General features: G+C 44.7%; 1 protein-coding gene across 1 annotated transcript; it reads left to right on the plus strand.

The window, feature by feature from the left end:
- Positions 1-818: 818 nt before the first annotated feature.
- On the plus strand, positions 819-14,272 carry WEE2 (WEE1 homolog 2 (S. pombe)). The gene is made up of 11 exons (XM_010284653.1): positions 819-1,154; positions 4,320-4,519; positions 5,396-5,444; positions 7,908-8,080; positions 8,960-9,081; positions 10,430-10,576; positions 11,360-11,461; positions 11,794-11,879; positions 12,804-12,974; positions 13,063-13,205; positions 14,116-14,272. Exons 1-11 carry the CDS (start codon positions 822-824, stop codon positions 14,270-14,272), a joined length of 1,683 nt encoding a protein of 560 aa, XP_010282955.1. The 5' UTR covers positions 819-821.
- The last annotated feature ends 667 nt before the right edge of the window (positions 14,273-14,939 follow it).

The raw sequence follows: 14,939 nt of genomic DNA on the forward strand, positions 1-14,939 counted from the left end.
GACTGGCTGTCAGCAAACATCACCCGCCCATAGGCCCCGGAACCGGAGGAGGGAAGAGCATGCAGAAGCAAGGAGATGACTCAGAGGGAGCCCTGGCTCCCTGCAGAGCTGGTTGCAGGCACAGCAAATCCACATCCACAGCAAACCCCCTCAGCCAGCAACTTTCCCAAGCACCGGCAACTGTGCACAGGTGCTGCTGAGCTCCAGATGTTTCCCATTAGCAAGGGCCCAGGTGTGTGGGGCCATTATAAGTGTGCCAGGGCAGGAGAAGGCTGCCCTGTAGGTTACCTGGTAACTGCTTGGGGCACCCTCTGCTTTTACAGCTGTATGTAGCATGGGTTCTTTTTCTCTTGTTGAGGAAATTCAAGGTAGAAAAGGATGAGGGGAGGGCTGGTGTGTGGTGTTCTTTAAGGAATTGATTGCTCTATTTCCATGTGTGATGGAAATAGTGGTGGAGAAGATGCCTTGGAGGATTACTGGGAAAGGCAGTGACTTCTGAGTTGTGTCTGACTTGCACCAATAAAGTGAAAAGCAGATTCTGTTGTTGTTAAATGACTAGTAACTGAATGAATTTGTATCTGCTAATTCTGGGGTACTTTTCCTTAACCAATGCCATCAAATGACATCTATGAGAGATTGCGGCTTCTGTGTATGTGGGATTGGGGTGGGGGACTTTGGTGAGTAGAACTAATGCCTTTGATAAGGCAGGGAAGAGGGTGGTTAGTCTGCCTGTGTAAATAATGCTATCTTCTCCCTCTGCCCATCTCCCTCTAACAAAGCAGGCCAGTATCGGCTCTACCTGTTCTGGTTCATATGGTGACATGGATGACTGGGACAACAGCGATGAATTCATTCAGCGACTGGATTTTTCCAGTTGTGGTGAAGAGAGTGAAGACAGAAGCATACATGAGGAGGATGCCCTGAACTCAAGCCCTGCCAGGAGCTGCGAGTTCCAGAAGTGGCAAGGGAGCAGTCCTCTGCAAGTAACCCCTCAGAGAAAGCTTAGTGAGATTTTCCTGAGCAGGACAAAAGCCTGGATGAGTCCCACCCTGAAGTCTTCCCCAGCTGTGAGAGAGAGCCAGGGTAATGCCGAGACACCACTACACATCACCTGGAAAAAGCTGCAGCTGTGTGACACACCACACACTCCCAAGGTAATGGCACGTATCAACTCTGTGTCTGAGCAGGCAGAGTCTCGGGCATCACTGTGTGGGTGGTGAGGAGATCTGTTGTTAGCTCTCTGGAAAGCATTTTTTTAATGCTACTGTTGTCAGCATCTACTCTTCCCTTAGAAACCTGGACCATTAGCTCCTTAGCTATTGAAGTGTTATTCTGTGAGTGTGAATAAACCTGTGTATGGGAGAAAGTGTCTTGACTCTTTCCAGCTTTGTTAAAACCAAGTAGTTGGCATTGGGCCAGTCTAACAAAAAACAAAACAAGCAAGCAACCATGTGCCTTGGCTGCCCCTGTGCCCCTCACACTCTGCTTAGAGGAGTGGACATCTGTAGCCTCTCTGTAGGAGGTGTTCACTGTGCTCCCAGAGGGATAAATGCATCTCTCCTCAAGGAGCTCATCATTCCAGGGGGAGCTTGGAGACAGGCAGCTGCCCTGATTGCTCTGTTCAGCACATTTTTGGATGCAAGTGGATTTTCTCTTGAAAGAGAAAGTTGGAAATGGCATTGTGGTTGGGGTATAATTTGTCTGGCATGTTTGGATCGCCTCCAACCAGCTGCTTGTCCAGTGACACGGATACTCTTTTTGTGTGAAACTGAGCTGCTCAGTGAATTTGGGGGAAGCGCAGGACTTTGTTCTCAGGGTAGCAAATCCGCTGTGGAAGGGGTAACAAAACAATGTATGCTTGTGAAGGAAGGCTAGCCTGTCTTCCCTTATGTCACTGTCCTAAAACGTAACTTATCTACTTGAGAGAGTTCCTCAATGATAGATGAGAGAATCCTCATAGAATGATGCCTTTTTTTCTATTTTCTGTGAAACTTCTTGACTAGAATGTAATAACAACTGCTTTTGTCTTCTGTAAGCACAAGTGGAGACTTGGTGTCAGCTTCTCTGTTCCTAGATAACTTCTGTTTTGTGCACTGGTTTCTAGCAGTCAAGACTTGCAATGAAATGTAGCTTTCAGTCCTCTCTCAATATTCTTGCTCTACTGATAGACTGGTTGTTCCTTTGCTTAAGTGGTCACAGAAGATCAGTCCCTTTAGTACTTCAGAGCTATGATTTGACTTCTGTCCCCCTCCAGAAACCTGATTATGTGGAGCGAAGGATGATTCTATGGCCACATATGACCAACTGTGTGGCCATATTTACTGAGGAATAGCTTGATGCTCTCTAGGGGAAAGCAGCTTTAAATGGTACCACTCCAAGAATTTCCTGCAATGACTATTTGTAAGAAATCTCCCCAAATCTCACCTGAAAATGGTGAGAGGTCTAGAATCTCTTCCAGACCGGATGGCCTGGAAGTAGTGCAGGGTGCTTTTAGTGTGTGCTCTTGTGTAGATAACATGTTGGCTGGATGCTTCAAGACTTGCTGCCTGGGGTTTGTCACCTTGTAGTCCATGAGCAGCAATTGCACTAAATCGACAATTTCTTTTCCTTTGTCTTCTGGGAGAAAGGTCTTGGCTTCCAAGCATGCTGCAAAAGGTGGGCTCTAAAGGGCCTAAATCTGTTTATAAATGAGGCTGGGAGCATTGACCTTGGAATGTTTGGAGGCAAGAGAAAGGGTAAGACAGTAGTGCCACATCTAACTGCAGACAGATGAGCACTGGAGCCCCAGCTAGGACACATGGCAGAGGAGGAAGATGGTTGTATTTTGCAGACTTACCAATCCTGGAACAGATTGCTGGAGCGAGTTATGGTAGCTGCCTTACACTGTATGGTAGCGGTTGCTCTCAGATGATGTTACAGGAGACAGGTCTGCTTGATTAAAAAATAGAGCCCTAGTAGAGCAGTTGGGAATTGCATGCATACAACATCAGACTGCAATGGTATTTTTAGATCCCTTTCTTGACTTGTGGCTAGACTAGAACACAGCCACTGTTCTACAGAGCTTCTAGGCTGCTGGGTAAATTTAGCTTGGACATATACTGTTTTAATATATATGCATATGCAGGACTTTTCCATCAAAGAGCAAGGAGGCATGGACTAGAGCTTGAGAAAGTGATCAAGAAGCACTTTCAGGGTCATAGTAAACCAGTATCTGAACTTCCAAGTACAGTATAGAAACAGAGGGATGTCCCAGAAGTAGCTATATCCGTGAGTGTAGCATCAATTAGGTGCATGCAGGATACTGCATGCAGCTCTAGGGTTTTTTTATCCTCAAAAACTTTCAATGAGAGGGGGGAAGAAATCTAGATACAATCCTGGAGCCACATCGCCACTTGCAAGAGCAAGACCACTGTTGGCTCAAAAAGATATAGAAATATCTTCATCTTCATGACAGGGAGAGTTCTGGGTTCTTGAAGGGCTTTTAACTAGAAGAAAAAGATACATTAAAAACCCTTTTAGACCTTACATCACTCTCTTTAAGCTGAAACAAGTAAAAAACAAACTTGTATTTCAAAAAGCTTATAGGTTACTGAAGGGATCAAATCATGGAAAATAAGTAGATTTTTCTCTCTTCAGATCAAGACTCAACCCAAGACTCTTGCTCAGCCCAAGGTTTTGGATTAGTAGGTGAAACCCAATGGCCTGTCTTCTGTGGAAAGATGAACTATGAAAGATCCAGAGGTTCCTTCTGAACTTAAATTTCTGAAACTGTTTTTTCTGCTCCAGGCGAACTGTTTTCTGGTCACTTTGACAGTAGCCATATAAAAAGATATTTGCCAACTTCCCTTATACTAATGCTGCTTATTGCTGAGGAAGAACTGAAAGGAAACTTGGGTGATGTTCTAGCTCATCTCTTTACAAACCTGTCCTGACCAAACTGATGCAACAGTCCATGCTTGACAGAACTGGGTCTTCCATGTTAGTGCAACATATGACTTGATTGGTGTGTCTCTGTAGGTGGGAAAGATGAGCAGCTGGCTCCTCTTGAGGACTGTGCTTGCCAAAATGGCTCTTCAGGCCTCACCCAAGTAAGCAGGGAATAGAGTCTGAAAGGGCTTAGTAAAGAATGTAATACTTCATGAAAGGAGAAGAAAACTGTCAGGACTAAATTAGGGGTGCAGGGTTTTCATGATTCAGCTATCCTGAAGAAGAGAGCTGAGTTCTCCTTGATTTGCAGGAGAGCAAAGACTTTATTCTGACAGCAGGAACCAAAAAACATTTTGCTGGTTTATCTGACATCTATTTTTTCCTTAATACAGAGCCTGTTGTCAAAGACAGCTTTTCCTTCATCTGGGACAAAGGTCCCACCCAAAGGCTTCCGACATCTGAGATTTACTCCTGGTGCTGACTCGGATGACTCTACCCAAGCTTCTCTTGTCAACATTAATCCCTTTACACCAGAGTCATATCGACAAATGCTCTTTCTTCCTAATGGCAAGCAGAAGACCAGAGGAGGGCTGTAAGTGAACGACTCTTAAATAACAGGATGGAAGGAGACTGTTTGAAGGAGATAAGTACTGATGGAGATGTTTAGTACCTGGACTTATTTGCTAAGAATGAATCATTCACTTCCCTAGTATTCATTGGTGCAGAACAAACATTAGCAGACACATGAAGGTAATAGAAATACAAACATAGTAACTTCCTTTGTTCAGAAATGTAAGCAGGAGATCAACAGCTAACCTCAATGCTACGGCTGTAGGAGAAAATTGTACCTCATTCTTTCTTGAATGTGGGTAGAGTGGAGCTTGATTGAGTTATGCACACACCTACAACTCTAAAGAAATTATGTGCATGTTTGCATATCATACAGCTTTTAAGATGGGTGCAGGCTACTGCTGACCTGCCAAAGTTCTGGATCTGGTCTGGATTAACCAAGACACAAACTTAGTCAAATACCTGTGTATTACAATGACATTCAGCTTCCTTTATAGCCTCAACCATAACAGTTGGTGTATCCCCCTTGAGAGCACCGTGGGGCAGTTCTCTCCTTCACTAGGAGGTGGTTGTGCAAGGTCATCTCCCATGTAGCTTCACCAGTAATTAAGGTGGCCAGGAGAATGATGCCTCTGAATCATGCTACTCTGTCCTGTGGGCACTACTGAAGTTAGTATGTGGAGCCTTTCTGAATGGAAACAGACATCCTAGCCAGGGACTACAGTCTTTAAGGCCTCAACTAGAAACTAATTGTGTATTAACATTCTACAAAATAAGTCTTTAGTTAAACTGTGAAGCAAGGTTTGGAGATTGTTTTGAAAAATGTTTTCATTTCAAATCTCGGTTGGATTGCTGCACTGAAATGATACATCCAGACTTTCCTAAACTTCTGTTATAGGAAGAATCCTGATCCAAGAAACCAGATAAAACAGGAGGTACCTACAAAGGTGAGTGTGTGTGTATTTCCCCCCACAGAGAGGATAAGATGCTTGTAAAGATTTGGTATATGATGAAATTTAACCTGCTATTGGAGTATAAATCATGGCATCATGACAGGGGACAAATACCTATGACAGGATAATTCCAAGCTGAATGTTTTATGTTAACATTTGTTTGAGATGACAAACTTGGAAATTGTTCCTATTTCTAAAGGAAACTTGTATTAAAGCAGATCTGAAACTTTGACAAGTAAACTTTAGGATTACTCACTGATTTTCGTCAGGAGGTCTTTCTAGGAAATATAATACAATTTGGGTTCCTCAGGGGAACGGTGTTACTATGTTATTGACTTAGCATAGATAGTGACTGTACCTTTGTGATTTGAAAAAAGCAGGACTACTGCTGTTCCTGTGAATCAGTGTACTGATCATCTTTGGATGTGAATAGAATACGGCTTCTGTATTGCAAATAATATATGGTCCTGCACTGTGAACACACAAAGACTGAGTTGAACGGCTCTGATGTGGTTAAGTACTGAGGGCAGAGGTTCACCTGCAGTAGTCGCAATGGCAGGCTCCTGAAGCAAGGCAGCAAATTTTGTACTCTCTTTCAGTAGGAAAATGTCCAGCTGGGGGATGTCTGAGTGCCTTGGGGTCCAAGGGGAGGCCCCACCATGGCTTACATAGCTACAGGACAGCCAACACTCTCTTAAAGCTCAAAACCAAGTTCTCTTGCTGTTGCTGATATCTGTGCTTTGCTGGCAAACCTTGGTGGCGGGGTGTGTTGGCCTGACTGCGCAGGGCAGGGTGCGAGGTCTCTGCTCTGCTGGCAGAACTGGGAAGCTGGTGTGGGAACCTGCATCCTGCATCCTCCTTCCTTCTTCCCGGTTTTATCTGCGGGGAAGCTACTCATCCAACTGGCTTCTGGAAAGCAAGCCAAGCCTGAATTAAATACCTGTGTTCAGATGAGGTAAAAATCTCAATTTTCCTGAGCAACCTCTCGAAGGAAGTATCTTGTCTTGTGCAGGTAGGTAGAATTGTTCATTATAATTGTGAATTGATTAGGCTTACTGGAAGAATAATGGTACCCTCTAGCCGAGAAGACTGGTATTGCAGAAAAACTGGTCTCTCTGGAAAAACTACAGCTGCAGAAAAAATCTGCTACCAGGTAACATCCAGGGTTACCACAATTATTGTTTTACCTAGAAGAAAGCCTCAAATAACTTGTGACTTATAGAAATATTATTCTGCTCCAGTGCTGATTAGAATAAGCATATAATACAGGTATAAAACTGTAATATAGGTGCATTATGAAACATGACCTGTTGTGAAGGGCTGCTGTTTCATATGGGCCACATCTTACTGGTTATGAGGACCAACTCTTTACCTCTACCCTTTAAGGTCATACACTATATTCTACAGCAAGTGCAGGAGTGGTTTCTGTGGAAACCACCATGTAACGTGAGCCACTGCCCCTGTAAGGGATGCAGGAGAATGGAGAAAAATCACTTGGTCCATTCTCTTCCTTCTTTACCTCTCTCTCCTGCCAGTAGACATCACTCTACAAGCAGTACCAGCAGCTCCTATTTCCCTAGTGACCATTACTGTAGCAATAATCATGTTCCAACTGTTCTGCAGGCTTTCAGCCCTTTGTGGAAAAGTGGCTCCCAGTTAGAAATCGCTGGGAATACAAGCAGATGCACTGAAACCCACTAATCTGCCATCAGTCAACAGCTGGTGCTTCAAACCTGCTGAAAGCCTGAACTGATGCTGAATGTCCTTGCTGCAAGCAACCTTAGCTGCCAGAGCGAAGCAGCTCTTACACAGCTGGGACCACATTAAGCCAACACACCAAGCTTCTCTCCTGAGCTCAAAATAGGCAATAGCTCTTATTTAAACACAGCCTTGCTATGCGAGTCTGGCAAATTCAGAGGTACTGGACTTCCACCTACCAAGGCTGGTAACAGGTCTTCTCAAGTCTGCAGTAGCTGGGCAAAAGACATGTATTTTGTTGTTGCTTGCTGTTCATCCCTGATTGACTCCATCAGCCATGGGTCTAGGAACTGGGCAGGGCTGCCAAGAGGTGTGATGGTAGTAACCCAAGGAGGCTTAGGCACATACAGCCAACTAAACTACAGTTTCCCTTCACTGCAATTTCTACCTCTATGGCTAGCAAGTCATGATTTAAAAAAAAAAAAAAAACCAAAAAAACCAACCAATTTAGACAAACCAGGCCAAGATGGCCTTTGTTATGTGGTCAGAAAAAAACCCAACATGCCTAAGTGAAAGGTAGTGTTTAAAGAAGAACTGTCAGCATACCTGCAAGCATGCCCGGATGAACATCCGGAATGGGAGAGGGAGCAACATGGGTGCTCTTGAGAGCAAGTGCTACACGGGTCTAAAAACATGACAGATGTTATTATCTAAGTCTTTCAACTCATATTTGTTTCTGCTGTTTTTGTGACCTTATAGAGATATCCTCTGAAAGAGAGCAATATGGTTTCCCGCTACAAGAAGGAGTTTCTGGAACTAGAAAAAATTGGTGTGGGGGAATTTGGCTCTGTCTACAAGTGCATCAAACGCCTTGATGGATGTGTTTATGCCATCAAACGCTCCAAAAGGCCTCTGGCAGGATCCTCAGATGAGTGAGTGTGCTAGCTAGAAACTGCCAGTTGAAATGATGGGCATGTTCTTGGGAGGTGCGATGGGGAAGGAGGGAGTGTGGATCTAAAGGTATCTGAAGGGTGGCATGAGCAAAAACTGGCTGTTGTTGCACTCCCAAGTAACAGTTGGGAGAGTGGGGGAAGTTACTACTTCAGGACTACTGGATATAAATGTCTGAGAAGGGGAAGAAGCCACATGCATTGCAAAGTGAGATGACAGCTTACCTGAACTCCTCAGGTTGCCATGCAGCCAGCCTCTTTAAAATAATAACTGAAATTGTTCATTTGTGGTATGTCCCTTCCCTGCTGTGCAGCCAGCACTGCTTATATCTATATTGACCAGCTAGTGTTATATTTATATATAACATAGTTATATATAAATTGGTTATATATATATTGACCAGCAGTGTGACCAGCTGCCTGATAAAGCAAAGTCTTTGAAGCTGTCTTTGCCTTTTTAACAGAAGACTTGCTCAGTGATTTTTTTTTTGAGAGCTGCGCAGCACATTTGAGCAAGGGCAGGTTTTGCTTCAGCAGCTGTGAGAGTCAGTCCATCAGCACTGCTCATATCTATATTGACCAGCTAGTGTTGTCCTGCCTGATAAAGCAAAGTCTTTGAAGCTGTCTTTGCCTCTTTAACAGAAGACTTGCTCAGTGATTTTTTTTTTGAGAGCTGCGCAGCACATTTGAGCAAGGGCAGGTTTTGCTTCAGCAGCTGTGAGAGTCAGTCCATCTGCCAAAATCCAAGAGAAAGTCCTAAACACCTCTGCTTTTCTTTTCTCAAGCCAGGCTGCAAACCAGGGCTCCTCTTATGTCCCTGGCACCCTGTCACCACTGCTTTTTCTGTGCGTGCTTCTCTAGGCAGCTGGCACTGCGCGAGGTTTATGCTCATGCTGTCCTTGGACACCACCCCCATGTTGTGCGCTACTACTCGGCATGGGCAGAGGATGATCACATGATTATCCAAAATGAACACTGCAATGGTAAGAGCTGTGACATCATTAAAGGCTGAGACCTCGGGATGGGTGCAGTTACCTTCCCTTGTACTTAAATATGTGATGTTTTTGCTTACAACAAAAACAAACTGCACTGGAGCTATGGTACCATGGAGAATCCAATAAGGGCTCATAATATTTAGACAAAACTCTGGTGCCATTGTCTTATAAATAGTGAATACCCAAGTTGGACTTGATGATCTTAAGGTCTTTTCCAAAGAATCTTTTCCAATGATTTTATGATTCTACCATCTAATTTGTGGGATTTTAAAACTCTTCCTCTATGTTGGCTGGCCTGGAAAAGTATTCCTCATGCCTGCCGGTGCTGAGAGCTGTGTCTGGAACTGCCTGGGTAAAACCTGATATGAGTGACTCAAGAGCAGTGAACTTAAGTGCCATATATCTTGGAAACGAACTCTTCTAATGAAAGGGAGCCACTTTCAAGAGTGGCTACCTGGTTGAGATGAAGGTACCTTGCATCTTGACTAGAAGAAAGGGCTTGACAGCTGCAGAGAAACAGAGCTAATTAACGAAGTAAACTGTAAATGGGGTGCTGCAGGCAGGATGGTACACTCTTGCTTGGGTTTGCCCTTGGCCATACCACTGTTTGGGAGACATTGGAAGAGACACCTCTGGCTACTGAAGGCAAATATGTAGTTCTCCTCTTTCAACTGCTCCTGCAGTCTTGAGGCTCAGTGCTCAGTGGTGATAGCTGTTTGGAGAGGTATCTTCAAACCTGGTGTAGGTAACCATGAAATGTGGTGATTGTTGCTGCAGCATTGATGCATTTCCTGTGTTCTAGTGGTTGAACATCTGAGACTACAGAATTGGTGAAAAGCAGGCTGATGGGGAGAGAGGCCGGTGTATTTGCTAGTCCTGACATAGCCAGAGTGCCTTAATGGAGACCCACAAAACTCTGTTTCTGTGTCAAATGTTACATTCTTCAATCAAAAATCTGCTAGTGGGAGCTTAATTTCCTTCCTCCACCATTCATATACCTGCTTTCTGCCTGTAAGCATGGCAAAAGCAGTTAATTTTTCCACTGTTCACTTGCAGCAGCAGCATCACTACCAGGTCAGCCCTTCTGGTGCTGTAGGTAGAACTGCAGTTGCTCAGTCCTTGGCAAGCACGAGGCAGGTTGCTCCAAGGCAATGGAAAGGGTGAAGCCAAATGGTGATGTCTAAGTTTGATCACTAGAGCATATATAGCTGGGTCTGGTTGGGGTTTGTCACTAGCAAAACTGCAAATGCTCTGGGCAATAGTTTCTACTATGATGTTTCAAACATGCTGCCCCATAAAATCGTTGTCAGGTCTCAGACTGGCTGTTTTCACCCAGGTGGGAGTCTCCAAGATGTGTTGCTGGAAAATGCAAAGCTTGGCCAGTATTTCCTAGAAGCAGAGCTGAAAGAAATATTGTTACAAGTCTCTATGGGGCTAAAATACATCCACAACTCTGGCCTTGTGCACCTGGATATCAAACCTAGTAAGTATAATGCCCTCCTTTAGGGTCCTTCAAGTGACCCTCCAGGGGTAGTACCTGTAATAGGTCCTTCTGACTGGACCTATTACAGTGCTTCAAAGGAAAGAGGATCTTTCACTAAAAAGTAGATGTTTTGTGGGTTTTTTTTTAATCTTGCCACTACTGCTGCTCTAAAACTAAGCCTTCTCTGATAGTTGGCAGCATTTTACTTCTGTCTCATGATCTTTATAATCCTGACTTATGGGAATCACTTTCATACTGGTGGAGCAAGTAGGGCTGCTAATGAAGATGGGGACTTCCTTATTTGCTGCTGTCTTGTTGCACAACACTTGACCTTTGTATGTGAGAGCTGGAGTGAGAAGTGAATATTTATTGTACCTAGCCTGAGGGATTAAGTTCCTGCAAAAAATAGTAACAAGCTTTCTCCTCTGCAGCTGAGGATGGGCACTCCAGAGCAATGCTCCCTTGCCACAGTCATAGTTACATCCTTACAGTGGAACTTCTTTTTCCCTGATGAAATCATGCTTCTAGCTGGCAGGGCAGAGGGAGGGGCAGAAAAGTTGATTGCACTAGGATGTTTATGCACAAGATACAACTGGGTTCTGTTAGCTGTACTGCGGAAAAGGTGAGCTGGGCAGAAAGCAGACTAATGGGTGGGAAGCATGTGCATAGTTTCTCTAGCTGCAAAACTTAACCAGCTTGACAGGTGGGATTTTTACAGAGTCATCAGGCCGCTGCAGTCTGGCTGCTGCTATCACACTGTTGCTAAACTTCACTGTCTTGCAGGTAATATCTTCATCTGTCACAAGCTGGCAGTTGCAGGCCCTGCTGGGCAGGAAGAGAGTGACAGTGAAGACGAATTCTCTTCTGGTGTGGTGTATAAGATTGGTAGGTTTTAGCGATTTTACAACTGACCTAAGATTAGGGCTGCTCATTACTGCTTGATATTGCTCTGTCCTGCTGGCTGAAGAGACTTGCATACAAAACTGATGGCATAATCCTGAATGCCTCTGCTATTTACCAGAAGTAATTCCTCTAAGAAGACAAGTCCTAGAAAACTCATGTGCCTGTTTCCAAGTCCAGATTCCTGAGCAGGAGCAAGATTGCCCTCTTACTCAGTATTTCCTAACTGCTCTGTTGGTGCCTATAAAATGCAGGCTTTTATTGACGGAGGAGATCTACATCAGTTTGCTCCGTCAGTTGCTCATTCTTTGTCTCAGGTGACCTCGGCCATGTGACATCAATAACAAACCCCCAGGTGGAGGAAGGAGACAGACGGTTTTTGGCCAATGAGATTTTGCAAGAGGTACAGCTGCTGGTGGGGTGGTGGGGAGAACAGGGCGGTGAGAACAGAGTGGTGAGCAAGTGGGGAGAGACCAACTGTAGTGAAAATATTAGTCTGGCGTATTCCTTGCCTTATCTCCTCTTTCTTGTGTCTGGTCTGGCTGTGAAACCAGTGAAATTAACACTTTATTAAGAATAGTATAGGCATGGGTCTTGTCAGATGAATATTTAACATATTTTATAACTAACTTTAGCATTAGATTATTGCAACTATTCCATCTGAAAGGGATGAATGGGACAAAATATTTGTCAGTTTGGAGATGTTTCATTTACACACTCAGCTGAGATTAAACTGCTGGATGTGATCACTGAGGAATATATGCACCCAGACAAATGCCTTATACAACAAGAACTGACCAGGTAGTGTGGAGAAGTGAGAGGCACAACACACCTCTTAAACTGCAGTTTTGCACTGGCCAGTGAACAAAAAGGGAATCAGTATGTAACAATCAGCTTGGATGTGTTCATCAACTTGGGTATTTAAGTGACAGTATCTTTTTTTGTGCTGCAAGAGGATTTAGGAACTGGTAGGTCAATATATCACATGCAGTCTTTAGTTTGAGTTGGGCAAGTAGCTCATTGCCTTGTGGTGGAGGCTGGAGGGACATGTTTGTTAGGCTGTCCTCTGGATTTGCTGCGGTGATCCTAATGTAGGCTGCAAGCTCCTCATGACTGGGTGAAAGCCAATGTGGTGTTAGTTACCAATACTACCTGCTAGCAATCTTTTTATCCTAAAGAGGAGAAAACTACTAACTGGGATGGTGAAGGCAGTGTCATACATCTACTTGTTCTGCTGTTTCTTTTTGAACAGGTATCCCAACACATCTTTGTTCAGTATAGCAAGCAAGATGTTCCCTTTCTGTAACTGTTTATCTTCTCTCTGCAGCAATACTGCGATTTGCCGAAGGCAGACATCTTTGCTCTGGCACTCACTGTAGCTCTAGCGGCTGGCACAGCACCGCTGCCTCACAATGGGGCCATGTGGCACCACATCCGCAAAGGCAATATCCCACCGATCCCCCAGAAGCTTTCTCATTGCTTTCTTGAACTCCTTAAGGTGAGGAAGTAGTCTTGACAAGATGGAGGTTTTTCCAGTTGGCATGTTATAGAGGGAGTGTTAAACGCTGAACTCCTTTGCCTTCTAGCTCATGATCCACCCTGATCCAGTGGAAAGACCTTCTGCCACAGCTCTTACTAAACATCCAGTTCTCCGTCCTTCACGTGGCAAAGCTGTGCAGCTCCAGAAGCAGCTGAATGTGGAGAAATGTAAGACTGCCATGCTGGAAAGGTAGGGCTCGCTTGGGCATGAAGAGAAGACACGGGCGCAACAAGTGCTCATCGCCAGGCTTGAACGTAGGGTGGTAGTGTTGGGAGAGCCAACGTGCAGAAACACCCAGTGAGCTCCTGTGCCTGAAGCTGGGAGAGTGATGGGGCTGCAGCAGGGACTTCTGTGCAAGCAGCTGTAGTTCACTCCGGGCTTTGGGGAGTTGGCTAAATTAGAGCAGTGAACTTGCATGCTTACTGCAACCACTGGTGATGGAGAATACTGATACAACTGCCAGTTGGCAGATGAGGAATTGATACTACACTAAGATAGTGGTCTAGCAGAGAAGGAAGGGAAATATCAGATGGTAGCAAACATCTTTCCCCTTGCCCCCTCTCACTGCAGTAATATTTTGAGGTGCTGGGATCTAAGAACTGCCCCACTAACCCTCTTGGTGCAACAGTCAGCTGGGGAATAGGTTTTCTATGTAGACAGAAGAGCATATGCTTTGGGAGAGCAGCAAACATCACAGGGAGCAGGGGGGAAGGCAATGGAAAAGCAGCATGTGCCTTTGTCAGGTATTTGTGCTGCATGAGGTGGCACTGATCTAAGTTCCACCATCACAAATATCTGAAACAATGTAAGAAAACTGAGCTAGGAACTTTTCATACTGCTGCCAGTCTAGGTGTTTGTTTGTGACCTGGTGCATAGTTTTCTTTGGTAAACCTTCAAAGCTGATCTGTTCTTTATTAGAAACTCTAGAGATACCTGCAGTAATCTTCATGTCACCCTCTGGGGTCAAAAGGCACCACTCTCCAGCAATGCAGTAACCCTCTCATGCAAGATTGTTTATAGCTTTCTTCTGTAGTGGATGGGGGATTCATGCATGATGTGGTTTTCTTCCTCTCTTCTTCCTTCCATCTCCCCCCTGCAGGGAACTTAAAGCAGCCCGCCTTGCCCAGACCCTCAGGAAGGACCAGCTCTTAGGAAGTGCCAAAATGCAAGAGTCTGAAACCTCTTCTAAGCAGAACAGCAAGCGCTTGGTGGGAGGGAAGAGCTGTCGCTCATTTAGCTTTACTTTGGGTTACTGAACTTCTGTGTTGTCCGAAATGTTCTGGCTGCTGAATGGCCCTGTGAAAGCAGAGGGTCTGCACAGACCAATGCCCCAAATTAGCTCTCCCTGTCGTGGTTTTTTGGTCCTCTCATTAGTTATGATGTTGGCTGAGGGAAGGATGACTAGCTTACAGGTGTCAGATCATGGGATTTAAGAGTATTGCCCTCGGCCTTTTATCTGTTTAATTTCTTGTGTAACTGGTCTTGTTCTAGACTCAGAACTTAGTTCTGCCATACAAGGGAAAGGATGGCATTTCCTCTACACACTTCCCATTTTGTTTAGTTTGGCCCTATTACTGATGATGTTTCTGTGGTCTTAACACTCTGGCCACCTGTGTATCTTTAGAGGGGAGGTAGTGGCTGTACATGGAGACAGCTTTACAGCTGGGTCCTCCTATAGAAGTGAGGTGGTGGAGACTATGGCAGGCAGTTTTAACTATGCATCAGGACACAGACTGGTTACACAGCAGTCCTGGTGGACTTGGAATGCAATCTGAGTGGCATTTTGCTGGGGGGGCGGGAGAGTAAAAGGAAACACTTTTGAGTTAAAGGAGTCTTACTTGTGGAAGGAAAACTTCCCCTCTCTTAACTCTCAGCAACAAGCACAATATCATGTAGCTGATGTGGTTAAGCTTTTGCAGACTA

The sequence above is a fragment of the Phaethon lepturus genome, unplaced genomic scaffold (assembly GCF_000687285.1).
Source record: "Phaethon lepturus isolate BGI_N335 unplaced genomic scaffold, ASM68728v1 scaffold31933, whole genome shotgun sequence".
Lineage (NCBI taxonomy): Eukaryota > Metazoa > Chordata > Aves > Phaethontiformes > Phaethontidae > Phaethon > Phaethon lepturus.